The sequence below is a fragment of the Pygocentrus nattereri genome, chromosome 13, assembly GCF_015220715.1.
Source record: "Pygocentrus nattereri isolate fPygNat1 chromosome 13, fPygNat1.pri, whole genome shotgun sequence".
In the NCBI taxonomy this organism is placed as follows: Eukaryota; Metazoa; Chordata; class Actinopteri; order Characiformes; family Serrasalmidae; genus Pygocentrus; species Pygocentrus nattereri.
In genome coordinates this window covers 8,865,492-8,893,395 of record NC_051223.1, presented here as the reverse complement: position 1 = coordinate 8,893,395, position 27,904 = coordinate 8,865,492, and the positions used below count along the sequence as shown (strand labels likewise).

General features: G+C 39.5%; 3 protein-coding genes across 4 annotated transcripts; 2 read left to right on the top strand and 1 right to left on the bottom strand.

Moving 5' to 3' along the window:
- Positions 1–10: 10 nt before the first annotated feature.
- Positions 11–4,949, top strand: LOC108413688 (progestin and adipoQ receptor family member 4). 2 transcript variants are annotated; one of them, XR_005131291.1, is made up of 4 exons: positions 11–327; positions 2,040–2,258; positions 3,404–4,048; positions 4,783–4,949. XR_005131291.1 is itself a non-coding variant. In XM_017686328.2 (3 exons), exons 1-3 carry the CDS (start codon positions 162–164, stop codon positions 3,835–3,837), a joined length of 819 nt encoding a protein of 272 aa, XP_017541817.1. In that variant the 5' UTR covers positions 11–161; the 3' UTR covers positions 3,838–4,590. The 2 variants fall into 2 exon arrangements, 1 of the variants encoding a protein (XP_017541817.1); XM_017686328.2 differs by lacking the exon at positions 4,783–4,949 and having other exon boundaries at positions 3,404–4,590.
- Positions 4,950–6,048: 1,099 nt separating this feature from the next.
- Positions 6,049–17,973, bottom strand: pelo (pelota mRNA surveillance and ribosome rescue factor). Its single transcript, XM_017686330.2, has 13 exons — positions 17,778–17,973; positions 16,332–16,424; positions 15,934–16,084; positions 14,689–14,779; positions 13,508–13,671; positions 12,445–12,505; positions 11,953–12,114; positions 10,459–10,505; positions 10,301–10,374; positions 10,121–10,192; positions 9,398–9,472; positions 9,171–9,202; positions 6,049–6,753 (listed from the first exon to the last, which is right to left on the bottom strand). Exons 1-13 carry the CDS (start codon positions 17,816–17,818, stop codon positions 6,656–6,658), a joined length of 1,161 nt encoding a protein of 386 aa, XP_017541819.1. The 5' UTR covers positions 17,819–17,973; the 3' UTR covers positions 6,049–6,655.
- Positions 17,974–19,583: 1,610 nt separating this feature from the next.
- ppp1cab (protein phosphatase 1, catalytic subunit, alpha isozyme b) lies at positions 19,584–26,041 on the top strand. The gene is made up of 7 exons (XM_017686329.2): positions 19,584–19,967; positions 20,829–20,960; positions 21,073–21,303; positions 21,575–21,679; positions 22,639–22,862; positions 23,618–23,752; positions 24,746–26,041. Exons 1-7 carry the CDS (start codon positions 19,913–19,915, stop codon positions 24,860–24,862), a joined length of 999 nt encoding a protein of 332 aa, XP_017541818.1. The 5' UTR covers positions 19,584–19,912; the 3' UTR covers positions 24,863–26,041.
- The last annotated feature ends 1,863 nt before the right edge of the window (positions 26,042–27,904 follow it).

The window sequence follows — 27,904 nt, the reverse complement described above, 5'->3', positions numbered from 1 at the left end:
TGCACAGCTCAACAAGTGGGCTGCTGCTGGAAGTACAGCACTTCATCTACAGCTTACAGTGCACTGAGCCTTGCTGGACAAAAATGGTTCGACTATATCCTGCAGCATTGGAGAGATTATCCTGCACATCTTAGGTGCCGAGTAGATGCCACGGCGCAACCATGGCGCCTTATAAGGAGTTAAAACTTATTGATTTCCACAGTTCCCCGCCTCACCTGCAGTTCAACAAGTATGTCTTGAGTGGTTACCGTCCAGTGTCCACCTCCAGAGGATGCCTTCAGAGTCTCTTCTACCTGCACAATGAATCTGGGAACATCTACACACACGGTAAGAGACACTATAGATCATCATCTGCTTGGCCAAGCCTTCATCAATTAGATGGACTATGTGTCCTGCTTCTTCTTGATGCATAAGGTTGGATACAGGATTGCCCTTACACAAGGGCAATAGGTTACCCTAGAGGTCAAATCCTATAAATGTATGCCCCTGCAAACCTCCAAATGGGTCTACTTTCTCTCAAGAACACTTGTAAATGCATGCTCCACTGGTGTACGTAATTGGATTAGGCCAGATTAGCTCTAATCTGCAATGTGTGGGAATCCTCGACCCGTTAAAGGATGCTACAATAATGAGGTACAAGGACATGCACTGCTCTGGGTCAACATCTCATTTGGTTTTGGTTTGTTGTTCATTTCTTGCCACTTTGCAAAGCCATGCTGTGAGGCTGGACACCACTGGAGATGGGCATCCACCATGCCAACCTTGGGCTGACATAGTATCCTCGGTGGCCTCTGTGGGTTTCCTTAAGAACATTAGCAGGATTAAGATCTTGAAGATTCCACATGCAAGCGCTCAGCAGGATATGTGAATGGCAGAATGGTGGACAAGTTGCCCAGTAAAAGTGATCCTTCAATAAAATTATGACTCAAGTGCAAAAACGATGTCAGTAAAAATGTATCAGGTCCAAGACGCCTGCAGTACTGAGCTTCCTATAGAATGGCAGCGGATCTTCTTAGTACATTCTGCATCTATCGGCTAACTGACTGAGCAACAGCAAAGGAACTAAATAAACAGAATGAAATTAAGCATAAAACAAGGAATTGGGATTAAATGTGTAGGCAAAATGAAGCCAAGCAAAATGTGTATTGCTTACTCCATATGTATTCTTGTGAATTGAAAACATAAGATTTTGATAAACCTCAGAAAAATCAGTCAAAATGTGCTGAGAATATCAAACCAGTCACCACCTACTAGTAATATTCTTGATTAGGTGATGTGAGCTTTGATTGGCAGGCAACATTGATTATATCATGCAACAAACTTCACCAAGCTGTATTTCCATTCTGCAGCAAAAAGTATTTGATGTATCATGGGATACATTAAAAATTACCCAGGTTCCAAGGATTTGGTGGTCAGTTACCTTGGCCTGGACAATGGCACTTGGCTTGCTCCTTCATGGCCAGATAACTTTATCTCAAGACACTCCATTATAGGATAGAAAACATTTCCTTTTGTTCTTTTGGGAGGTGGTGGTTAACCAATTTCCCTCAGTCTAGTCATGTCCAATTCCCTCTGCTAATAAGGTCTCCCTCCACCATACAATACTACCAAGCTGGGAGGGTGAATGCTAGCATGTACATCATTGGTGAGCTCAATGCACTTGAAGGGGAATGCTAACTGTTAGATAATAGACACCTGCGTTAACACTGCATTGAGCGAAGGGGGAGAGGGAGGGCCATCCTATCAAGCCAGGCAGAGCATGGGCGATGGTGCTCTCTTGCACTCGTCACAGATGGCCATGATAATATGGTCAATGCTAAGACAGTTGCGCTACTTAACAGTGCATGAGGGATGTTTCCAGTGGACCATCCTTACTTTGGGCTTAAAGCATTCAGTTCAGTGAGAAACCCTGCTTTGTAAAATAGCTTCTCAACAGAGGTAGACAATGGGCTTCTAAAAGAAGTCTTTTAGAATGCTGCTAGAAATGTTCCTTCTTTATCCCTATTTACTTCTCTCTTACTTTTACCCCATCCCATCAGGTATACCATTTGTAGGCTTCCTGCTGCTCTTGCCCCTGAGCATCCCCTGGTCAGAGGTGGATGAATGGTGGCTCTGTTTAGTCCACTACCTGGCCTGCCTCTCACCCACAGTGGGCTCCGTCTTCTACCACATCTTCATGAACCACGAAGGAGGTGTCCACATCTACGATGCCCTGCTTTCCTTCGACATGCTTGGTGTCTGCCTTGTCAACACACTGGGTAAGGCCTTTATTTTTTAAAAAGGTCTTATTATGGATAACCAAGTTCTTTCTTTAGAATAAAAGTTTGATATACTATTTAAACACTGTTAAAATTTCTAAACGTGTTATTCACTGCACTGTCCATATAGTTCATAAATGGATACTCAGCTGCCAAAACAGCCTGTTTTGATATCCAAGTAGTTTTTACAGATACAGTCTATGGCAGTTTAGCCTCATCCATTTACATTGAAGTGATATGGGGTGTTGTTACTGCAGACAGTTTGTAGCAGAGTTATTGGAGTGTAAGATGTAGGGAAAACAAATATTGTTCTGGTTCTGACTGGCACCTGTGCGATAAGTCATCAGAACATGACATCCCTTGAAAGTGACCAAGGACATGGACATGTCATTGAGCAAAAAAAGTCTGGCCTTGATTCTTCCATCTTCAGATCTTAGGCTACGTTCACATTATCAGGCTAAAGCAGCACAAATCCAATTATTTTTTACCCTAATGTGATCTGATGTTTCAGGGCTGTGTGGACACGCAAATCTGATCTTTTCAAATCCGACCTGAGCCATTTTCATATGTGGTCCAAGATCAGATACGTATCCGATTCGTGGCTGTGCGACCTCAATGTGACGCTCAGATCGGAATTCATGTGTTTCTCTACTGCACGTGACCATCTTTCAGCGTTATCATGGCAGCAGCGATGAACAGACTTTAAAGCCTGTAAACGGTGGAAAAGCAGCTCATCTACCCTTTTTCTCCTTCGCCTGGCTCTAATAATGAAGCTGAGGGCTGATCAGAGTCAATTATCTTCTCAGCGAAGCTCGTTAGTTTGTGCTGATGATGCACGTGATTCATTCACGTGACATTACTGAGTAGGATGTAGGCAGGAGGGTCATTTCAGGACGCTGGTTCGTTCACATTAATGATGGCTTTGAATCACTGACCTAAACGAGTGTGAACCATCATGTCAGAGAGATCGGATTTCAGCTAAAAAAATGGATTTGAGCAATGAGGCTTGTAATGTGAACATAGCCTTATTTTTGCATCTTTTCCTCTGATTCTCAGGGGGAGGAGTTAAGAAACACAGATCCACAATTAAAGAAAGGAGCTATATCTTATGACCCCACTCGATTTCTTCATTTGTCCACCTGCAGGTGCTCTGCCGATAGTTCACATTACCCTACTCTGCTACCCATCTTTTCGGAGGGCCGCCATGATGGCTTATCTCCTCGTCTCCTGCCACGGTATCCACTGTGCAGTGACGGCAAGGAGTAATGTCCGGCGCTTGCGCTCCTTCGCATGGCAGGCCCTGTTCCGTTTTTTTCTCTTCATCCTGCGCTGGACTGGTGGAGGGACAGGAAGCCCTGACTCACTACGTCTCTACCTGACCATGGATTCACTGGCACTGCTTGGAGGACTCGTGAACATCTCTCGTGTGCCAGAGCGCTTCAGTCCAGGCAGCTTTGACTACTGGCTCAACAGCCATCAGATTATGCACATGATGGTGGTCTTGTCCATCATGTATTTGCACTGGGGGATGATGGAGGACTTGGCCTGGTTAAGGCAGTACCAGTGTCCTGTGGAGTAAAATAAAAGGGAACTTCCTTATGGGGTAATATGCAACAAATTTTGAGCCCCATCCTTTTATATCTTCAAAGAATATTTTTACCCTTTTTTTATAGTTTTCACTCTTGCCCCAATGAAGTTTGCTAACTAAACATGTTGAGCCAGAAGTTAACAAAGACATGAGGGCTCCCTGAGATGTCAGCTCTCCTCCTTCCCACTGTCAACAAACCTGAGTGAGTGCGTGGCAGCAGCAGGGCGACAGCACAGACATTCTCAGTTTACCACAACACTATGTCAAACATGTCTTGGTTCATCAATTGCAGCTGGCTTTAGGGGGAAATTGTGTGAATTAGATATTTCAAACCTTTTAAGCTTCACAACAGTAGCCCTTGAATTAACAGTTTGCCTCAAGTGAGCAATTCTGTTTTACAATGAATGCCTTCAACAAATCTTAATGAAACACTTGATAGGCACTGGGGTTTTCAGCCAGGCCTTCATGATTGAAACCAACAGTTCCAGATGTGGATGCTGGGGCAAAACACTGTCTGAAGTAGTAACAGACAAAAGGGGCAAAATTAAGAATTCAGTAATTCATCAGTACTGATTTTAGCTGACTTTTAAATATCTGGACATTGAGTATTCCCAGATTTTTGGATATTAAGATTTTACAGATCTCAGATTTGTTGAAGATATTGGATTTTTGCCGTGATATTCTCTCTATATTTGAATGGGTCATTTCCTGACAATACTTGAACATCTAAATCAAGTTCATCATCATTTTTACAAGATTGTAATTTATGTATTTACATATATTTTTAAAAGCTATTATTTTATATATGTATTATGCAGATTGTTTACCTGTTTAACTAACAGTTATAAGCTTTAGGTACATCATCTACCATTTCACTTAGTCCATTTCAATAAAAAATAATCTTTGTTTTATTTTTGTGTTTCTGTCCAATTTCAGGTAAATTTGGACTGTTCCTCAAAGAAAACACATCTTATATGTTCCCCATAGCAAGCCAAAAACAGTTTGTTTCCATTAGGTAGTTAGAACACCCTTTTATTTATTTAATTTCCAGTCAAAAGAGCCATAAAATGCAATTATTCATTTTTCAGTGTCAGGAAAAAAGGAGAAAATATACATTTAACCAAGAGTTACACAGAAGCCTCAACAACAAAATTTATTTCAAAATTTTTAGTACAAGTGTGTCCACTTCTTACCTTTATTACAGCTTGCATTCTTTTCAGGAGACTCACTTTCAGTTTCTCAAAAAAACTTGCAGACTTACCTCCAAAGTTCAGTCTTAGAAGTTGGTTTAATCTTTTATGTTTCTCATGAACCAAGTAAGCTCAAACACGTATGATGCTGAGGACTGGACTCTAGGATGGACAGTCCATTGTTCTGAGAAAAGCTGCAGCATTTGTTAGGGGTCTCATTTTCCCTTTTAATAATTTTTTGAACTCATGTTTTGGAAACTCCTGTTTCTTTTCAGTTATTGTCCCTTGAACTTTCCTCTTCCTAATAAAAGTGGATTATCTTGTATCTAAACTCCTCGGAAATATCTCCCGAATAATGCAGAATGAGTACTTAAATGCTGTTTACACCTGGTCACTTCAAGTGCCCAATATCTGGATTGTATCCTGATAAGCCACACGCATTTATTCTTGGTAGTCAAACATGTCTCAGTCAGAATAGACTAATTCAATTGAGGCCATTCTGAATACAGTTTCTGTCTGATTTAACGAGGTGGGAAATACTGTAAATAATCTGTTAAATTGAAGAATAATATCCGTGTAAACACCTGTATCTGATTGCATTCCCTATCGGAAAGTTTAAGTCCGTTCTGCATGTGCATCGCATCACAGTGAAAGTTTATAACATTCAACATGGAGGAGCAGAAACGGGTCTGCAGAGGAGACAAAGTTTATGCTCTGATCTTTAAACGACAGTGGTGGGACGGACTTCCAGCTTATGTGTCTCAGAACACAACGTCTTCACCTCGGCCTTCTGTAATGAGGACACGTGAACAACGTTTTCGAGTCTGATGTCATTTTAAAGTAATTAAAAACACAAGCACTGCTCACCAGCTTTTCCAGATAAGCTGTTCACGCAAGCTGTAATTCAGTTTCATCAGTGCAATAAAAAGAAGTATATTTGTCACCTCTATTGCTTTTGTTGTTTGAATAATATGACAACACAGCAAAAAATAAATAAAATGCAGCACATACATGATTGAAACTCTGCAGCTGTTTTATTGAACGTAATGTAATATTATGTACACTCAGATTGAAAAGAAGGCTACATTTCAAAATTAAATTGGTGAATATAATTATTAGTGCCATTTCTTTCTTATTTGGCACTCAAAAAGTCTAGAAGATCAACAGCCCCCTGATAATGATAATGTTGTCTCATGTTTTTTTTGTATCGTTCTGTGTTTTTGCTGTGTGTGTTGCAAGACGGTTCATCACAGACCATCCTTAATCCACAAGCAAGTGCACGAATGTCCATGTCCTAGAACATCTTGCAGAATCACTGTGATGTAATGGTATTTCTTGGATCACGTATGATACCACTGATGACTTTCTTGAAAAACTACTGCATGCATGCACAGTGTGGTGGTGGTACCCACTGATATATCAGCCCATCATGTAGGCAAATGGTGCTTGGGCCCCTAACTAATAACCAATATTACAATTATGGGTGTTAAAGGCACGGTACTTATGTTGTAATGGTGAAAAGGCTGTATAAACCCTTTGTGATGTTACAATTGGTATTGTTTTCAGCGCAAGATGGTTCTCTACGTGTCTGCTGCCTGTAAAAAGCAGGTTTACAGTGGTCACTCATCATCAGAACTGCTGTCCTCCTCCTCGGCCTCTGAGAGGTCAGCAATGGGGAATCGCAGGATGGCCGCCACACCACTAAGCTGATTCAGTTCTGAGAGGGAGAGAAATTTCCATGTTTAGTCTCATTGTACTGAATGGAAAGCCAGAAAAATGTCTGATGTTCAATGACTCGGGACATCCAGATTAGTTTTTTTTTTTTTTGCCCAATTCCCAATGTGGGCAAGAAAACGCACACCATGACACCCACCTATCTTGTTTTTTAGACTACGCACAGTATTCAACAAAGGTGAGGACAACCCTATTCAGGGGTGATAGTGGGAAAATTTCCTGAGCCTGAACTTTTTTTCTCTGCTCGGGAGGTGAGCAGGGTGGGGGTGCTATGTATACGACACATTTAACACATATATATGTCTATGTATAACCCTGATCTTCATTACTGTCAGAATTTTTGCTTTTGAATTAGTCCCTTCAATGATAGATTGTGTTGAATTTTGTTGAAACAACATTCAGACGTGAGATAAACAAACCCAATATAAGCCTATATTTCAGAAGCTTGTGCAGATTACCAGAACTCTTGGGACTAGCTGGCCTGTTCAGGAATCCATACCTTATTGCTTCTATAGCATAGGAGACTACAGATACTACAGCCATACCAAGAACGGTCAGCAGGTGGCAATAACAATACTCCAAAGTAAACTAGGAATTGATTAGTAGCCTAACCATTGACTAAATGACATGAACAAGGACACATTCATTTCTTTTAAAAATATAATAGCAAACTATGCACCATTTATTTTAAATATTTTAAGTATTTTAAATACTCAGTTTATACGTTTCACATGGACAGTGGAAAAAAATTAGCACGTGTATTTCCCGGGATTTCCTACTGAATCTATCAATTTGTTTGGTCAAAGCAAGTCCCGCCTGCCCTGTTTCTGACTGGCTTAATCGCTAGTAGGCTAGGCCTTGGTGTTGGTTACAGTGAAACCTGCGCATGTCAGATCAAGAGAAGTGTCAGATCCTATGGTCAGATCACGAGGCCAGGGGTCGGCAACCCGCGGCTCTATGATCCCTCTGATGCGGCTCAGCTTTTGAAAATAATGAATTTAATTAACGTATATTATTTTTGAGACTTAAAAAAATGTTCGGGCGGAATATCACAAACGTCCGGTATTTAGTTTCGGTTCGCTTGACTGACATGTCGGCCTTCGTCAACCATTTTTAAATTAAAATTTTATATACCAAATCTGTAGAGAAACATTCTGCAGTTCTCCACAGATGATTCTTTTCATATCTTCTTTGCTGAAGGGATTGCTCTCCTCCACTTTAAATTTTACGATTCCTCAAAAATGTTCTATAGGACTTTCTAGAGGAAATACTTGGCCAGGTGATGCTTTTCACTCGTCTTCTACAAAACTCTTGTGTGCTTTTTGCAGAGTGTTTAGGATCCCTGTCCTGTTTCCTGTCACGCATCTTTAGAGCAGGAATCACCTTTTCATTCTGTATTTTGGTGCATTCATTATGCTTATTATCTATAAAAAGTCACTTGCTGAACAACCTCATATTAACACACTACCTCCACCATGTTTCATGGTTGGCACTATCCAGTCACTGTGATGCTCTTGGCCAGATTCACACGAAACATGCTGAACCCTATTTGATCCAGACAAATTGCAATTAGGCCCAATACCATTTTAGCCCTTGCCCCTACCACTAAGCCCTTACTCCTCCGTTTTATGCACTCGTGATTAGGTGTAGGGTGTCCCAATTTTTGTTGAGATAGAGGGGTAGGGTCAACTGTTAGAGCTACATGTCCCAGATGCACACTCCAAACAGTGTTATGAGAAAAAAAACAATACTGGCAAGATGGCTGGACAAGTGACCAAAGAAACCCACAAACGTGAGAATTTTCTCTGCTAAAATTATGATGATCACTGTATTATCTTAGTTTAATCTCATTTCAATGTATTATGATTCTTTTCTTCATAGCAAGAATTAAAAAAAAAAACAAATCACTAGTAATATACTGTCTCCATGGCTAGCTAGCTAAATTTCCTGTTCCACCTTAAATGGTGCAGCAATTACATTCTGGCACCATTTAAGGTGGAACAGGAAAATTTGAACAAGATGCTGGTGAATATCTGACTTAGCTTCATAACATCGAAGAATTAGGGGTGGGCGATAATAAATAATTGCCCCCCTCTTTGAAGACATAGTTTAATCTGACCTGGGAATGTGTTTCCAATATTAATCTGGCTTTTTTTGTGTTCTTTTGTAAACCTTAGTCTTGCCATTTTGGGCCAATTTGTTAGTAATGGTTACATCAATTAAACATAGTGAATGTAGCGTAATGTGTTAAAGTACCTTTAGCAAAGGGCTAAAATTAGATCAAGCCTAATACAACCAACATCAATACACTAAAATATGCTTTGATCAGTTCTGACAGCTTTCATATCAGATCATCTTTAATAACAACCCTGGTGCCAAACTCTCTGAGCAGAAACTTACGTTCTCCAGACACGTGCAAGCTTGAGAATATCCTTTAAAAAAAAAGCAAAACAGAAAACACAGAATAAACCAGCCGGCAGTAAAGAAAAAGATTCACAATTAAAAACAGTACTGAAGTGCAGTGAATATAGTGGATATTTGGTACAAAGTCTCTGTGTAGGTGTGTGTTTACATATCCTTGTAGACAAAATTAAGCTTTACATAAGTGTGACAGAATGACGTTATACCTGACGGCCCCTCCGTTGTCCTTCACATTGTCCACAAGCCGGACGTAGCGGTTCCGGGTGGCTATGTCTTGATGTCTAATACAAAGAGGAAAAGCAAACAAAAATAACACTGTCAAAATACAACCACAGAATCCAACAGAGCTGGCAGACATCCACCTGGCACATCCTGCACTGAGCTACTTGGTTCAGGGGTGTCCAAACTTTTTTCCAAAGAGGGCCAGGCCAAGTCATACTGTGGCAGAATATCTTGGGGCCAACATGTTATTCACAATAGTTTTCAAAATATCAGCGCACCGAATCTGAGTTTCCTGTGAGCTACTGTGTTTCCTATCACTATATAAAAGATGCACAAGGCTTCTTTTATTTTTTGATTGCCCGGAGCGTTAACTTGTTAAATTATTTGCTAGAAAAACAAAACACTAATCTACATTTTTCAGGTTTGTTAGATAATGTTCTTTACATATTAAGTAAATGCAGCAAACCTGTTTAACGAGAAGAATAGAATAAACAAAGTTTTTGTTCAACTTTAAACAGTTAATATGTTATAACACACTCTTAAACAGAAGGCAGGGGCCAAATAAAACCTGTCCGCGGGCCATGTTTGGTCCTCTGGCTGAACTTTGGACACCCCAGACTTATTTATTCCTTATGTCACACTTTAATACTATGCACTGGTTGCCAAATCAGATGTACAGTATATTTGATTTACACTACATTACTCACCTGAACAATTTGTCACTGATCAGCAAAATGTCGATGGCTAAAGCTTCACTGGCCTTTTCCACATGTGCAAGTCTGTTCAAGGAAAATATTTCTCTTTTTTTAGGTCGTCCATACTTTTCAAGAGGAAAATAATACAAATACTACTGCTAATAATAACAAATATTAAAATTCCTCACTAACCCGTAAAAGGCTCTGTCAGGTTCGTGCTGCAGCATCTTGTAGAAATCCTCTAAAGCCTTGACCTCCCCTGCAGCCTGGAGACACGATCAGTGATTTAGTGTTGAAATTATGTTGTGCTTTAAATAACAGGAGCTGAATAATGTGGTCAGGTATGTCACCTTTGTGTCGGAGAGACGACTTGTTACCGCTGGGTCAGACAGGATCTCTGTAGAAGCAATATTCAACATTTAAAAATGAGCTGTGAAGCATCTTCAAATGTACACTTCCCATCCACTTTATTAGAATCTCCTCCCTTCAGCTCTACCTTGCAGGTGTACAGTGAGAAGCTGTAGTTGAAAACCTAAACTCTGCTTAAATGATGTTTTGTTGATCTTCTAAGTTAAAGTTAGGAAAAAGTAGCGAACATTAACAGTAAGGATTTTTTTAGCTGCCTTCAGTTGGACTTTTAATGGAATATACTTTCAGTTTTGCACAAAATGTTTTGCTGCTGTCATACAAACAGTAAAATGGCCACATCGGCCCTGGCCAAGTTACACGTTTTTGTTGATTTTGTAAGTTATAATAAGATTTTGACACATCGTCTACAAAGAACACACTTCTGTACATTTTAATGTACAATTACTGTTTATTTGGTGAATTTAAAATGTTGGAAAACAAATAAATAAACAAACAAAAAAGGCATATAAAGTAACCTGTGTAAAAGTTATGGCACATTTTACACTTATTGGGGGGGGGGGACTATGTTAAACTGAAATTTGCAAGAAAGTGTCACATTTAAGCTTTTTCCCTGTTAGTGGGTTTGCTAACTAATTTTCCCTTAGAGAATCAACAAAACATGCAATTCAACTGGGGTGTGCAAACTTCTACATATACATCCACTATATTTGCAAAAGTATTTGGTCATCTGCCTTTAAACACATATGAACTTGAGTGAGATCCCATTCTTAATCCATAGGGTTTAATATGATGTTGGCCCACCCTTTGCAGCTATAACAGCTTCAACTCTTCTGGGAAAGCTTTCCACAAGGGTTAGGAGTGTGTTTATGGAAATTTTTGACCGTTCTTCCAGAAGCACATTTGTGAGGTCAGACACTGATGCTGGACGAGAAGGCCTGGCTCACAGTCTCCGCTCCAATTCATCCCAAAGGTGTTCTATCGGGTTGAGGTCAGGACTCTGTGCAGGCCAGTCAAGTTCTTCCACACCAAACTCGCTCATCCATGTCTTTATGGACCTTGCTTTGTGCACTGCTGTGCAGTCATGTTGGAACAGGAAGGGGACGTCCCCAAACTGTTGCCACAAATTTGGGAGCATGAAATTGTTCAAACCCCATGGTGCTGAAGCATTAAGAATTCCTTTCACTGGAACTAAGGGGCCATTTCACATCAAACTATTCTGAAGGACTGACCTATGCAATGGTAACACCACATGACAAATACAGATAAAACCACAACAATAAGTTCTTCTTAAATGAATATTCACTGTGACATAAGTTTTCTTCAAACAGTATAGTGAAGGAGAGTTATCTGAAAAATGGGAATGAGAATGGTCTCATAAAGTGGTCAGTGAGAAGTACTTACATTTCCCACATTTAAAGAGGAATAGAAATAGAAAGTGACAAAGAGAAAGATAGAAAGATTTCTTTCATCCAAACCTTTGAGAGAATACTTGTGTCCAGAAGAGGAGTGCACTAGCATGAATTTAGGTCTGTTCTCCAGCAGCACTTTGCAGTCTTGCCTCACTGCCTCTTTAAAGAGGTAGGTCATGAACTGGTCCTTAACGAAGCCTGGACTGGCCACCAGGATGCACTTGACCACTGAGAGAGAGGAGAAACACAAGATAATACAGGAGCCAAGTTTTACATTTTTGCATTGTTTAAACACAAAAGCGCTAACAAAAAGTTTGTGAATGTCACTCTCAGCACTTCTATCTCTCATTGAACTAATTTCTATCAAATTGACTTAAAATGCATTAAATAGGCATTTAGCATCTCCAGTTGGCCTGACTGCAGGTGTGAGAACATGCAACTCCACACAGAAAGGAGGCCTGGTTGCCCGGCCAGGGAATCGAACCCAGGACCTTGCTGTGAAATCTCTGCCGACTGCCATCATTTACATGTTGTCGTGTAATGAATGAAGAATCTCACCTTCAAAATTGAAGTGTCTGAGAATACCCTGCATCACAGCCTCGTAGAATCGCTCCAGCGCCTGAAAGAGAAAAGGTGACAGTTTGTTGGAGTCTGTACACATTACATAACTAAAATTCAAGTTGCCAACTTTAAGTTTAACTTGGAGCAGAAGATTCACAACTTCTTCATTATAAAAAAAGAACTGAGCAAGCAGATGTGTAGAATTACAAACACACACACTTTCTAAGCTGCTTATCTTCCTGGGTCGCGGAGGGAACTAGAGCCTATCCCAGCAGCCACTGAGCAGAAGCCAAGACAGAATTTGAATCAAAATCGATAAAAATAAACATTTGATTTCAAAGTACTTTCATTTGGTGATTCCAGAGCTCTAGGCCAATCACATAAATGGCATTGCTGTAAGAATATTATAAGATTATATAAATGGGAATTCCACTGATTTTTTACATTTTTGTAACAATTCAGTCCTTGAGACTTGCCAACTTAGATGTCTTTACAGTGGCCGAGAATGGAACCAGGGGTCAGGTTATTATTTATAAATAAATTTTAAAAATGTATTGACTTACCAAAATGAGCAGTGAATCCATATGTGTCTTGATTTTTTATATGTGATGCTGATGATGTTAAAATGCTAAATTTTCTTTGGGGACTATTTTACCTCAAGATGCCCCACATAGAACCCTCCGCCATTAATTGCCTTTAAAATTACATGGTTTAAGCAGAATTCTTACCTGTAAACTTTAGTAAAACAGTGTCTCAGACATTTGTAATCATTTAATGTAATAACTTTCTGTGAGGGAGCTTTTAGAGGTGGATGTCTGGTTCCTATCACCACCACTGTGAACAATTCTGACTCAGTAAGCTTCTTCAAGTTCACACCAAACCACTCTGAATGATGCTGTTTACATTTCAACCATTTAACTATGCACAAGAAAATGCATCAAGGCCTTTAACACTTTACAGGATCGGCAGTTTCCTTAGTAACTCACTAATAAAGGAAAATGTCCACTGTAAAAGCTTGGTATTTCATTATTTCACTGCTGATGAAGGAGGTCAGTTTCACCTTCTCGTGTTGGGCACAGCTGCCTTTCCTCTTGCGGGGAATAGTGACCTCCACTTTGGCCCTCAGCAGAGTCATGGCAGGGGTCACCAGCACCAGGTTGGCCAGGCCCTCCTGCATCACCACTGCAGCCACGTCTGCTTTCTGGGCGGGGTCACATGCCTGCTCTGTGCGCCAAGGAGAGGTTAGAGGTCAGCTGGGTGGAAAAATTATGATATCTGCTCAATGCATTGCTGAATGTATGATTCTATCGTTACTAGTATCCATAAATTTGGATTGCTTTGACCACAATCTCAACAACAACAAAAGAGTGAGGGTCTTCTTCAACAGCTACACATCCTTTCAGACCCATAGCACTGAGTGGTCCACTCACAGTGGAAGGATGGACAGAAACACCTGTGGATTTTCTCCTCTCTCTCAAAGATGAAAGCTTTAAGTGGTGTTTATCTGATGGGGGCAGGTTTGGGGTCTTCCAGGTGGTTGTTAGGAGACATATTTTCTCTGTCGCTTTTAAACCTCCAGATCTGGATTTTTTCCCCCACTTATTTTTATTTGACTTATATCTTGCATCTAATCTCAGAAATGTCTCCAGAAAAATGAGTAAGATATACTTAATGGCTGCTTGACTGAAAATTAAATAAACAAATTTTCCTGACTTTTGAAGTTTTGTACACTGGTAATAAAACAAACTTATCAACATGAATTAATTCAGAACACAACTGTTTACATGTATAACAAATTGTATATACCTATTAAACAATAACAATGTTATTATTAATTGCTTATTATAGATATTACATTAAATATCTACTTAACTAATAGAAATAATTGTGGATTCCATCCATCCATTAATAAAACTGATGGCTGCACTCCAGTCATCACCTTACACCTGCACCTTACAGTCATACCAATAAAGCTCTTTTCTATTATGAACACTTTACCTTCTACATATTTATATATTTCTTCCTTCTTTGAAAAATAAGCCTCATGTTTCACGTGATGTTCTGTTCATCATAAATGTCACACTTTCATTGCTCAGCTTGAGTATCTAAACCTGGCTTAACAGAGAAAGCTGTTAAAACGAGTTAACCAGGTTGCATCTGAATCTTAGTCAGGAACCCAGTCCAAATTGAACGTGCTTCATGAGATAGACAGGAAATAGAACGAATAGACAGATTATTTACCGATTCTGTCCAACACCACACTGTCCCAGACTTTTTTGGCTAGAGTGAACTTCCTATTAAGCTCCAGTTCAATAGTGTGATAGGCCCCCATCTGAAGAAAGAGATGAGAAGATGAAAAGAGGATGAAAGAAGGAGGTGAAAAGGATCTGATGCAGAATATTATATCAAAATAGGACCACAAACACACATAACTCTGTTTGAGGTATAAGTGGGTATCTGGTAGGGTATGCTGTAATGTGGCTCCACTGTATTCACCATATTACGAAAGCCTTGCTCTGACAAATTGTGCTGCCTTGCTGAAGCATCCTACCATAGTGCATATAAACAGGTAGCTAACGTTACTATCCGAGCCCTTTTCAGCTCAAAAACAACCAGTCTGTGGAGAGATAGTAAACGGATAGCAAGCGTGATGAGTGATGCTGAAAACTTGTCTGCTGTGTGATGGCCTTTAAGTTCCGTAATGTAATTACTGCACTAATTTAAGGTGGAACGAGACAATAAGAAGCTGGCGAATAAGAAGTCAGCCTTGTCTATATCTCCTCATCAGAAAATGTTACCAGCATTAAAAAACGTAAGTAGGATATTTCACAACCACAACTGGCTGTAGTGTACATTCAGGGGCCAAGCCTCAGGCTAGAAAAAGTGGATATTCTGGTCTTCTTGGCCTTCTTTTTCCTAAATCCTTCAGTCCTACTTCAAGTAAGGAATATTTAACATCAAACAAGTCACTACACTATAGTATTTATATGGACATGCTTGTATGACAGGTAGGACACATTGTTACATTTTACAGATTCAGCCATCAGCGTCACATTACTAGTCAGCTAGGTTTGCTGATGTTAACTTTAGCGGCGCACCCTTATGCTACTTGGTTACGGTGGAGTGGAAGAGGCTAATAGCTGAGGATAGATTACTTTGCAAACTATTGATTCGCATGAAATGTTTCTTATTACTCATTATTTTTTCTGCATTCTCGCTTTTTGTGTATTGTTATATAATAATTACTATCTACATTTTCTCTTTATTATCATGTATGCCATTTCATAAATGTTTATTGATCACCTCAGTCTTTTATTTTCACTGTTTGTCAATCAAATGCATTGACACGCCCCCTAAGAAACACCTTCTACTTCTTTTTAGGCATGAGATGCACGACACCTGATCCTTGCTCCATCTAAGGTGACATTTAAAGCACTGTGAATTACAGCAACAAAAGTAAACAGTAAAGTAAAGCTGATGACTGACCTTAACATACTGGTTTTCTTGGATGTTGGTGCCTTTCACCCTGAGCTGACAGGCCTGCGAGTCAAAGTCGATGGTTTCCACGCAGAGGGTCAGGGTGGTGCGGACTCGCGAGCTTCCCACGCTGCCTGTGGACGACTCCGTCTGCACCTTCCTGTTAGGAACACGTACTAGCATTAGCAAAATAAACCATTTTGCTCATTTATTCACCGAGTTTTCTCTTTTTTTCGTTGTGCATATTTCTGTCAAACAGATGACAGTAAGTCAGAAACCACATACGCAAGTATATCTGTGCGGACTTAATGTAGTTCGAAACAATAATGTTTCATTTTTGGTCAATCATTTTAACATGTGCTGCAATGAAATGTTTGAAGACAATGTTACTTTGAAGGCAGTATTACCTGATGGTGGAGGCTCTCAGGCTGTCGCCCACCTGCAGTAAGTTGTAGGTGTGCCACATATCCTCTGCCTCCTCAGGTATCAGTGTCACCTGACTAAAAGAAAACAGCATGAGACATCAATCCAGCATAACCAAGGCCTGGGTCCCCCAATCCTACTCCTGCAGCCCCCTGCACAGACACACGGTCTTATCTTCCTTACTGTAACATACCCTTTATTAAAGCTGCAGTTAGTAAGATTTAGCAGCATCTAGTGGTGAAGTTGCAGATCACAACCAGCTGAATCCCCCTCCTTCACCCATCCCTTTCCAAGTGTGTAGTAGAACCTACCATCCAGATTTCTTTTTGCTTCGTGTTTTTGCTTCTTTAATGATGAGGACTCACCCTACCTTGTGTTTTCTTGCAAATAATAAATAAATAATAATCTAAACAATAAAAATGATCTTCCATTTGTCAAAATTTAGGTTCTTAATTTGGGTTCTTAAACCTCTCATGGCATAAAAAAAAACCACCAAGTAAAACAAAATATTTTTTCCCTTGTTATCTATTTATACAATGAATAATAATAAATTTGTTTATATTAATAACAATACAATTTGAAATAAGAGTTTGATGATGTATCCAAACACTATGAAAGTTTCACAGCATGCCGTTCACTCCTTACATGTGACCTAAGATGCACAAACTGTTTTGAACTCATTGTTTTTGCGATGTCTTCATGATGAAGTTATAAGGAGAGATTCAGCCCAGACTGTTTTTTTTTTTTTTTTTAATGAGATACAATAGGGCAGCCACTCAGAACAGAGGTCATTTACATAAATCACTGTTAAAGGCACAGTAAAAGAGCCTGTCAAATTCTAAAGGATAAAGAGATGGTGGAAAATGGTCACGTGGAAATGGGTTATGACTTGTTATTTGGCACATAAACCTGGGACTTGTGGCTTCCTTCCACAGAAGCATGACAGTTTTGATAAATATTTACAACTAAAAAAAAAAAAAAAATGTGGGAATAAGATGATTAAATCATGGCCATGACGTAGTAAGGCGTGATCTCGTGGCACGCCAAGTCGTGGGCACGCATTATTTTTTATTTATACAGGACGTCACTCAAGCACTGTAGTGTAATCAGCGGGCGTGGTCCAGTCGACGCTCGGGGGCGTGGCTATGATGACAGTGGGCGTGACCAGGAATTCGCCCTAAGCCTAATGGATAAAACAGCGCGCCAGTCAACAGAACCGACTTTAACATTAAACGGCTGAAATAAACTGTTTAATTCATACTCTATGAAGGATGTTATGATAACCACGTAACAACAAGACTGAATATATAACAGAGCTGGTCTTAAAGCGATGAAAGTCGGGCTGATTTTGATCCCGGATGGTTGTTTTGGGTTACAGGCTGAGTTAGCCAGCCGGCTAGTGACTTACTCTGACTGAAACTGGCCCTTACCCCGCATTATCCTTCTCAATGTCCTTATGAAGCAGCTTCATGGTCGCTCAGCTCGCCTTGAGTAACGTATGGACGTGTTTTACGGTGTGTTAATCCATGAATTTGTTGTTTTGTGCTCGTCTCGGTCGGTAAACTCCAGCCATTCTCTCCACAATGAATCACCGACTCAGCAACGTGGGGCGCCGCATGCCGCGTCACTCAGTCGCGACGAGGCGGTTCGCTGTCAGGCCAGACACACTTAAAGGGGAACGCCACCATTTTTTCAAAATTTGAAATGTAAACAGAGTTATTCCGAGTGCTTTAAGGTAGGAGTATCTAATAGAGTGGACAGTGGGTGGACACCGTGTTTAAAACTCCAGCAACACTGCTGTGTCTGATCCACTCAGTCCAGCGCAACACACACTAACACACCACCATCACGTCAGTGTTACTGCAGTGCTGAGAATGATCCATCACCCAAATAGTACCTGCTCTGTGAGGGTCCATGGGGGTCCTGACCCCTGAAGAACAGGGTAAAAGGGGGTAACAAAGTATCAGAGAAACAGATGGACTACAGTCTGTAACTGTAGAACTACAAAGTGCACCTATACAGTAAGTGGAGCTGATCAAATGGACAATGAGCAGAGAAACGAGGAGGTGGTCTTAATGTTATGGCTGGTTGGTGTAGATATACATTATTTTCTTATGACAATGGAATATATTAGCATTCATAGATTATTTTTCAGTGTTGGCGTTTTAGAACTGCAGCACCCACAGCCAATAGATGGTGACATAACACAATGGAAGACGTTTCCATCTGTTGAACGGGACTTCCTGTGAACCTTGCAATGTTTCCACATAGAGCTTATCTGCAGCTCAGTGATGTAGAAGGAATCTACAGGCGCAGTGAGTGGTTTGTTGTTAAGGTTACTGCTGTAAAGGACCAGAACTGCTCAAAATACATAGTATAATATATAAACCAGTATTTGACTGGCTTAGTGGAGCTGCAGTGAAATAAATAAATAAATGTTTTAATGCTCACATGGCCTCCTCTTGCTGTTGGCTCCACAAAATACAGTGGATGAAGGCATGAGCTTATGGCCTGCGGTCCAAGAGCAACACATTTCAGTGGGAAGTGAAATGACCTTAGAACAATAAAAACGATTCACAAGCAATGACCAAATATGTTTTTAAAATAAATGTAATAATACTAATAATACTAATAATGTTTTCACCACTGCAATATATTAATAATAAGTAGCCAATGTAAAGAAATAAATCAAAAAAAATATTATTAATGTTCCTACTTCTACTACAATAAAATAATAATAATAATAATAGGGCTTTCAATGACTGTGATCAATTATAACTTATGTAAGCAATGTAAAAAAAAATAAAAAACTACTAATACTATTAATGTTACTACTGCTGCAATAATAATAATAATATTATTAATTAGTAACCAATACAAAAAAACAAATAAAAAATATTATTATATAAATTATTAATGTTACTACTACTACTTCTACTACAATAAAATAATAATAATAATAATAATAATAATAATAGGAGTTTCAACGACTGTGATCAATTATAATTTATGTAATTAATGTAAACAAATAAATAAAAATAATACTAATACTATTAATGTTACTACTGTTACAACAACTACTACAACAATAATAATAAGTGTTATTATTATTATTATTATTACTATTAAGTATTTTAAATAACTTTACCTCTCAATATCTGTTATCTGAAATATACAACTTAATTAATTAAAGAGGCCATGAGAGTCGAAGCCGCTCATTCAGGTTTTATGGGCAGGAACTGGACGCGACCCGCCTGAAGCGGACGGAGAGACAGTCGGTGGCGGCGGCTCTGATTTACCCACCACAGGACGGCGGAAAACGAACATTAATACTCGTCTAAGTCATTGGAGTCGGACTGTTGCCACTGTCTGCGTTTCTGCGAACAATTAACCGACAAATATTTCATTTTTAGCCTAAATAAACCGCGCGCGTTCGCGAGAGGCGGCGTGTTTGTCGTTAGCGTTCCGCTAGCAGGCTAGGCTAACGTTAGCTAGCTGAGTCTGAGTTAATCTCCGGGCGGGTCGAAGTTACTCAGAGAGAAGAAACGGGACACACGAGCGGAAAATGACCGAGTCCGACAAATTAAACATCGACTCCATCATCCAGCGTCTTTTAGAAGGTAAAGTCTCTCATGTGAACCGTTTTAACCGAGTTTTTTTGGGAATTTTTTTTTCTCGCTCGACCGGCTAGCCGGTTAGCCCGGTGCTAGAAAAATGACGCGGAAAGGCGTCTTATTTTCTCGTGCCTTTCCATATATGCGATTTTTTCACTAATGGTGATGATTTCTGGAACCAGTTTATTCGTTTCTTATGTGTTATCATGTTTGTATATTCTGACAACAGGTTTAGGTTGAGATACAGGTTTGTTAACCGAGCTAACCGGATAGCTAACCTAGCAAACATTCGAGCAATGTGGAGAAAACAAGTCCGCGGCTGTAGGTTGTTTTGGGTTGTGTGTTAATTTTAAGTCATTTAAAGCCTGGAATTCCGTTTTTATATTCGTTTTATGAGTACATCACATCCTATAGTCAGCCAGTTTACTTTATTCGTGGTAAAGGATGGTGTTACATGTAATGGTATTTAGAGGTTCTAGGTTATATCGCTGTTGTCGAAACAAAACCTTGTATCTCCGTTTTTTTTCGATTTTCAGTTTTTGACCTAATTTAAAACTACACATTACCCTTTATATTGTTTGTAAATTTCATCATGAACGGACCAAAAGAAGCAGCTCAAAATGACCCAGGAAAAATATTGGTTCCGTTGACTTACATTAAAAGTAGAGTATGTTTTTTCCTTCTCCTGTGAAGTTACCATTTTGGAGATACGAGGTTTTCTTCGACAACAGCGATGTATTTAAGTGGAAATGTGTTAAACTTTTTTTATTTTGTAAGGGTGACCATTTTTTTTCTGTGTTTTTTTTATTCTGTGCCGAATTTGCATGTATATTGATTACCCCTGTCCTGTTCTTCCCCTCTTTTTAGTCAAGGGTTCTAGACCTGGTAAAAATGTCCAGCTGACGGAGGGTGAGATCCGTGGCCTGTGCCTAAAATCTCGGGAAATCTTCCTCAGCCAGCCCATCCTGCTTGAACTGGAAGCACCACTGAAGATTTGCGGTGTGTTTTGCTGACGAAAAAAAGCAGTAAAACGCCTGTTGAGGTGAAAATAGGCTCTTTAAAATGTTTTCTGCTTTGCCAAAAAGTAACCTCCCTCTCCTTATTGTTTCAGGAGACGTCCATGGTCAGTACTATGATCTGCTAAGGCTGTTTGAATACGGAGGCTATCCACCAGAAAGCAACTACTTGTTCTTGGGAGACTATGTGGACAGGGGGAAGCAGTCTTTGGAGACCATCTGCTTGCTGTTGGCCTACAAGATAAAATATCCAGAGAATTTCTTTCTTCTCAGAGGAAACCATGAGTGTGCCTCCATCAATAGGATATATGGTTTTTATGATGAATGTGAGTATGCAGGGAAGGGTCGGCACAAACTGTGCTGATATGTACTTTTAGACATTAAATTATGCATTGTCAGTTCTAGTTTGCTTCTGTGTTTGTGTGTAATTGAACTGTTCATAGCTTTGGGCCAATGCTTGAGAGTTTTTCTGGTTCAAAAGGTTTCACTTAGTGTGGTTTGGTTGTAAGCAGTCCAGAATGGTTGAATGCTCTTTTTTTTCTTCTTCTTCTTCCATTAACTGCAAAAGCTTTAACTGTGGACTGTTTCTGATTGCAGGTAAAAGGAGGTATAACATCAAGTTATGGAAGACCTTCACAGACTGTTTCAACTGCTTACCAGTGGCAGCCATTGTCGATGAAAAGATTTTTTGTTGCCATGGAGGTACATATAAATATTACACCTTTTGTATGAATTATATGGCTACTTTACCTCAAATAGTCTCTGCTGCTTGGCTGTAGTGTAGCAGTGGTCTAATAATGTATGGTGGTCAAAGACTCAAATATGAATGCATCCTGCTAGTAGCCAGAGACTTTGAGGGGGGGGAAAGAGCAAGTGCTGCAAATAAAGGAAGGAAATGGTAAACAGACATTCATATTTGTAAAATAGCTTTAGAGTTAGCTGAGTTTATGGCAGGAGGACAGTGGTCTGTGTACGACTTAGTCAACACTGATCACATCTCCCATTTACTGCCTCCCAAATGTGATTTGTGTCTTCTTTGTGTTGCTGAAAAGGGCAAACTATTTTATCTACCTGTTTTAGCAAGCACTTACAAGATCTACTGAGTGTTTGATTCCAGGTTTTTTAGTTGCCCAAAAAAACTTAACACAAATCAATGTGAGAGAATTTTAAAAACTGTTTTAGCATTTTAATGGTTGTGTAGTGTGTCCAAGGTTTTCATTAGTTAAATATCTAATTTTCAAGAGCTTTCTTTTATATATTTATTTTTTTTAACCCCTGTTCAGGCCTAACCCACTTTACTGGCTGCCTTCCCCCCTTGGGGATTCATCCTAAGACCTTTATTTAGCATTGCCCCCATTTTTTTTGGCCATTACCGTTTCATCTTTTGGGGCTACAGCTAATGACGTTTTGACCTTGTCACCAGTTTCTGTAAAAGCTGAGTTTTAAGACTAGAAGACATTCTGCACTTTAAATCGCTTTAGTGCTGTAGTGCCAGAATAAAACAAAGTTTACCTTGGTTTCTTCTATATTACATTTTGTGGCTTTGATGTTACAGCTTGACAATGTGAGCAAAGAATCAGTAAAATGTGGTTTATTTATATGTTTGGCCTTTTTGTCCCAGTGCTGAGTTCCTTTTTGACTTTTCTTTTTCGTGTCTCCAGGCCTCTCTCCTGACCTCCAGTCCATGGAGCAGATCCGGCGTGTGATGCGTCCGACGGATGTGCCTGACCAGGGCCTGTTGTGCGACCTCCTCTGGGCCGACCCGGACAAAGACGTTATGGGCTGGGGAGAGAATGACCGTGGTGTCTCCTTTACGTTTGGCTCTGATGTGGTGGCCAAGTTCCTTCACAAACACGACATGGACCTCATTTGCCGGGCCCACCAGGTATGTAGAACTTGGAATGGGCTTCAGCTCAGTGAAGCAACAAGTATAAGCAGTGTGATTCAAGAGATGCGCAATTATGCGTCAGTATTGGCGAATAAGGATTTTGCGTCATTGTCTGTGCAGATATGAGTCTATTTTATTTTGATGTATACACTGCTTTACAGGTTTATTCTTGGAAAATGTGCAGGTCAATTTGGTTAATTATTCCCAAATATTTGCATTGGCTTAGAATTTTAATAGTAGTTCATCCCTTTTCTCCAGTTTCTCCAGACAATTTGACATGGTTTGAAGAGTCGAGTTGGCACCGTTCTGATATCAGTATCTGACTGATATCAACCAAAAATACTGGATTGGATTTTAGAAGGGTGAAAAGAATCTGATTCGTGTATAAATTTAGCCTGACACATAGCATATCACATGGTAGCATAGCATTTATTGTGAGAGCAATGAATAGCAGTTATAATTACAGCAGAATTACATTTCCTTTGGTTTAAATAGCTACTTCTGTTGAATAGACGTTCTGTTGTAAATGTCCTGTTGGCTTTTTTTCTTTCTGTACTGAAGCGTTTCAGCATGATATTTTTAGATGGCCAGCTTTGTAAAGTGCTTCAGTCAGACATATCTCCTAGTTGTCTCAGCATCAGTATAATTAATTTTCAAGATTTTTGTATTGCATTGGAAAAGAGCAGGTGGTGTTGTAACTTCTGTTGGAAAGACATGCCCACTGACGTGGGAAATCCTCTGTTTGTGAACAGGTGGTAGAAGATGGTTACGAGTTTTTTGCGAAGAGGCAGCTTGTGACTCTATTCTCAGCCCCCAACTACTGTGGAGAGTTTGACAATGCGGGCGCCATGATGAGTGTGGATGAGACGCTTATGTGCTCCTTCCAGGTATGTGCGCACACATTCAGTTGCTGTGACTTGGCTCAAAATCATCTCTCTCCCTGCGCTGTAGGCTGTGAAAACGCTTTGATGCATTGTAGGTTCTGTTTGAATCAGTCGAAATATTCTGTAAAGCCTTTTTTTTTTGTCATTTTTAATGTGAGCTACTCTTTTTCAGCATGATGGCCTCTTAGATCCCATCTGTCAAACACAAGGCCCATGGGCCAGATCAGGCCCATGACACAATTCTATCCGACCTGCAAAAATATCTTAATTTTCTGTTAATATTAACTTGTTTGATGGTGCACTGCACTACTGTCCCCAGCATGCACTGCAATGTAATGGGACAGTAGTTACACCTCAGCTCTACATAATCCTATGCAATTTCACATCAGTCATATCACCAGATGTTTTTCAGCTGTGGCTCAACCAACATAAACACTTGACGTCAACAGTTCGGGGATTGAGCCCAAGTCTTTATGAACTTGTAGCAAAGAAATGATGCCAGGTGTCCCTTTCAAAAACGTAGGTTTAAAAGACCGAGCACCTGGGGACACTTACATTTTGTATATTTCAAGCGTCCATGTAATATTTCAAGGTTTACTACAAGTGCCTACATTTTACTGTTGAAGCTTTTGCATATTTTGAATAAACAATGGGCAGTTTGGGTTACAGCACAACATTTAAATAAAAATAAAACTTATTTTTTCTCTGATTTGATTGAGATTTTTTTAATATGGCCTCTTTACTGGTTACTACTCTTTACTTACTCTCTAGATGCTGAAGCAAAATGTTTAAATTACAAATCATAAGTTCTAAAGCCTAGCTTTTTTTTCTTTCTTTCTTTTTTTTTTTTGTTGGTAAATTGAACTATCGGATGGATGTCTGTAGAGGTGGCAGTAAAGTTTCTTGATCTTATGGCCCTCACATTAAGAATCTGCATTAGTTTCTTGGAAATGCATGGATTTTTAATTCTCCGTTTTCACTTGCGTTCCCCCTCAGATCTTGAAGCCCGCTGACAAGAAGTTAATGGCCTACGGCGGGGCGGGTGGCTTTGGCTCTGGCCGACCTGTCACTCCTCCAAGAAACGCCGCCAAGGGAGGCAAAGCCAAGAAATAGCGGCCGCTGCTCCATCGTACACACATCCTTCCCCTCCTTTACTCTACCTCTCCTTTTTCTCCTCTTCTTTTCACCCTGGAACACCTAAGCAGAGCGTGTGGGACCCTTTTTTCTTTTTCTTTTTTTTTTCTTTTTTTTTTTGGTTGTCTTTCCTGAGGCAATATTGCGAATGCTTACATTTTTTTTAGTGGACCAATGATGAGTGATTGTTGCGAAGGGATTGGCTAGATTGTTCGCTGGAATGTGAGAGGGTACATGAGAGACATCTTGTATGAGTGGGTGTATGTGATTGTGTGTGCGCATGCTCCTGGGAAGGGGGGTGGGGGGTTAGTCTCACTTTATTGTGCTTTTTTTTTTTTTTTTTTTTTTTTTTGACAGATGGGGCGAGATTTGTATTATCCCTTTATCACTTTCTATAATTGATTTGATTAGTTTTCTTGTCATAGATCTATAATAATAATACATGTGTATCCCTCTTTAGGGATCTTTTATTGGACCTAAGTGAAGCATTTCTCTTCAAACTCTTCAAAGCCTCAGGGTCCAGCTGTTGATCCCCTGAATAGGGAAGAGCTGATTGCACGCACCTTTAGCTCCAAAAGCAATCTGAGCAGATGACGTGTGAGTGTGAGTGTGTGTCCAAGACAAGAAGTCTTTTTTTATCACTGCCACTGTTTAATGTGAAGCTTGTGTGTTGACAATTTCTGTCCTCATCTTTCACGTTTAATTAGTTAGGACTTTTTTTTGGCACATACTTTTCTTTGATAGTGTCCTTCTCTCGTCAGCAGGTGTCATGAGCGATCATCCGCTGCATCTAAGCTTTCTCTGATAGGGCAAGAAGCACTGCTGGTAGGAGCCTTTTATTTTTTAGCTTAAAACCAAGGAGCTCACACAATGAACAGGCAGGTAGGCAAGGTTTGGCCAGGTGGGTGCTGCATTTGTACAGAAGTACTGAGCATTCTTGCATATGTTTACTTTTTATCCCCTCCCTCACAGATAATGTGAGATTTAGCTTTAGTGTGTACTACTCAGCAAAAGGGACAGATTAGAATCAGAGTTTTTGTTTGACATGATAGGTTTAGGTTTCTACAGCTTATTACTTGAATAAGAATCTCTGTCTTTCTTTCTCTTTTTTGTAGTCTTTCATGAACTCAGCCAATAAAGTGAGAATCTCATACAAAATTGTTCATCCTACGTGTTCATTGATTTGTGATTGAGGTGAGTAGAGTAGTGTAAAAGTGTTACTTGAATGACATGATATCTGAGCAGTAGTACAACCAAATTTCCAAAAAGTTGGGATGCTGTGAAAATGATTCTGTAGTGGAAATCACTTCACTGGGCTTAAACACTTCTGAAAACCACTGTCTGAAAGCAGTTTCACTGCATGCACAAATGCAAGTTAAAACTATTACACAAAGGAAAAAGCATATATAAACAGAATCCAGAAATCTGCCACCTTCCCTGGGCCGGAGCTCATTTAAAATGGACTGAGGTGAAGTGGAAAAGTGTCCTGTGTTCCCACAAATCGACATCTGGAATTCTTTTTGGAAATTATGAACACTGCATCCTCCGAGCTAAACACCACTCAGCTTATCAGTGCACAGTTCAAAAGCCGGTATTCATGATGGTATGAGGGGGCATTAGTGTACATGGCGTGGGTGACGTACATCTGTGAAGGCACCATTTAAGGCTGAATGATATATATACGTGTTTTGACAACGTATGCGGCCATCCAGGCGAAGTCTTTTTTAGAGAAGGATTGGTTTATTTTAAGCACAACAATGTAAAACCACACTCTACATGTATTACAACAGCATGGCTCCATGTTTGAAGAGTATGGGTTCAAAACTAACCTGCCTGGAGATCAGGCTTTATAGCTGCTGAAAACATTTGGTACTTTTTATAAAGTGAGAAATGTGACAAAAGAGACCCGAACTGAGCAGCTGAAATCCTATATCAAGTTTGTTTATCATGTTTTGCACATCATTGCATTTTGTTTTATTTACATTTTGCACATCGTCCCAACTTTTCTGTAAATGCAGCTACTGAGTAAAACAGTATGAGGTAGAAGTTGGAAGTACGTTTCCTTGCAAATTTGCATGAATCAAACTAAATAAGTAATTAAGAACTAGTGGGAATTGAATGAAGCCTGCATTTTTTTGGTGGGGAAAAAGACGCTAAAGAAAGCAGTTTCGCGTCAAGTATTAATTTTTGAGTCTTTTTTTATGTTGTGTTGTAGTAAACAGTTTTCACCAACAGATGGAACTCTAAGGCTTTCTTTCCAATAGTTTTGAAGGCCAGTGAGGTCTGGCCACTCCACTGGTGCCTTTTGATTAACAAGCATTTGAATTATGATCTGTTTGCCCTGAGCTGGTTTTATCATGGGTCTAGCGTTACATGAACTTTTGGACATAAATCTTTACCAAGCCTGTTTTTGAGAATATGTTAATCAGAAATAATCAAGTTGCTCTCTAATTTTTATTTTGAGAGAAAATAAACCCTATTGATTTCTAAGCAAAATTGGGAGTGTTAAAATATGAAGTATTTTCATCCAGCTTAAGAAATTTAAATGCTGTCAGACTAGTGGATATTATATTGGGAAATGGCTATGAAATGGAGATAAATATCTGTTCTGTGAGAGATGTACTGGAAAGCCATTTGGGTTCACCTCTTGGATGGATGGATGAATGGTTTCAACTTTGTTATTGCTCAGTAATAGCAAGGCAATAAAATGCAGTTAGCATCTACCAGAATGCAGTTAGTAGCAGTAGTGCAGAACAGGCATAAATATAACACATCTGTGAACTATAGAACTATATGAACAATATTTGCACAATTACAAATGTATCTATGAATATGTGTCTATATCTGTGTGTATATACATACATTACTGTACGAAGGTTTTGGGCATCTAAGCAAATTTTTAAACAATTTACCTCAGCTGTTAGTTTAGCACAATATACATTTGAATAAAGTCATATTCATAATTCAAATAAACATAAAAACAATAAAAACTAACAAGAATTTCTTGGGTCCATATTTTTC

Coding starts and splice junctions, on each gene's coding strand:
- ppp1cab (XM_017686329.2), top strand. CDS start 19,913: ATGACCGAGTCCGACAAATTAAACATCGACTCCATCATCCAGCGTCTT. Junction 19,968..20,828: donor CATCCAGCGTCTTTTAGAAG/GTAAAGTCTCTC, acceptor CCCTCTTTTTAG/TCAAGGGTTCTAGACCTGGT. Junction 21,304..21,574: donor ATATGGTTTTTATGATGAAT/GTGAGTATGCAG, acceptor TTCTGATTGCAG/GTAAAAGGAGGTATAACATC.
- pelo (XM_017686330.2), bottom strand. CDS start 17,818: ATGAAGCTGCTTCATAAGGACATTGAGAAGGATAATGCGGG. Junction 12,115..12,444: donor CAGACACTTCAATTTTGAAG/GTGAGATTCTTC, acceptor CCTCTCTCTCAG/TGGTCAAGTGCATCCTGGTG. Junction 6,754..9,170: donor CTTGCACGTGTCTGGAGAAC/GTAAGTTTCTGC, acceptor TCTCCCTCTCAG/AACTGAATCAGCTTAGTGGT.
- LOC108413688 (XM_017686328.2), top strand. CDS start 162: ATGGCGCCTTATAAGGAGTTAAAACTTATTGATTTCCACAGTTCCCCG. Junction 328..2,039: donor TGGGAACATCTACACACACG/GTAAGAGACACT, acceptor CCATCCCATCAG/GTATACCATTTGTAGGCTTC. Junction 2,259..3,403: donor CTGCCTTGTCAACACACTGG/GTAAGGCCTTTA, acceptor GTCCACCTGCAG/GTGCTCTGCCGATAGTTCAC.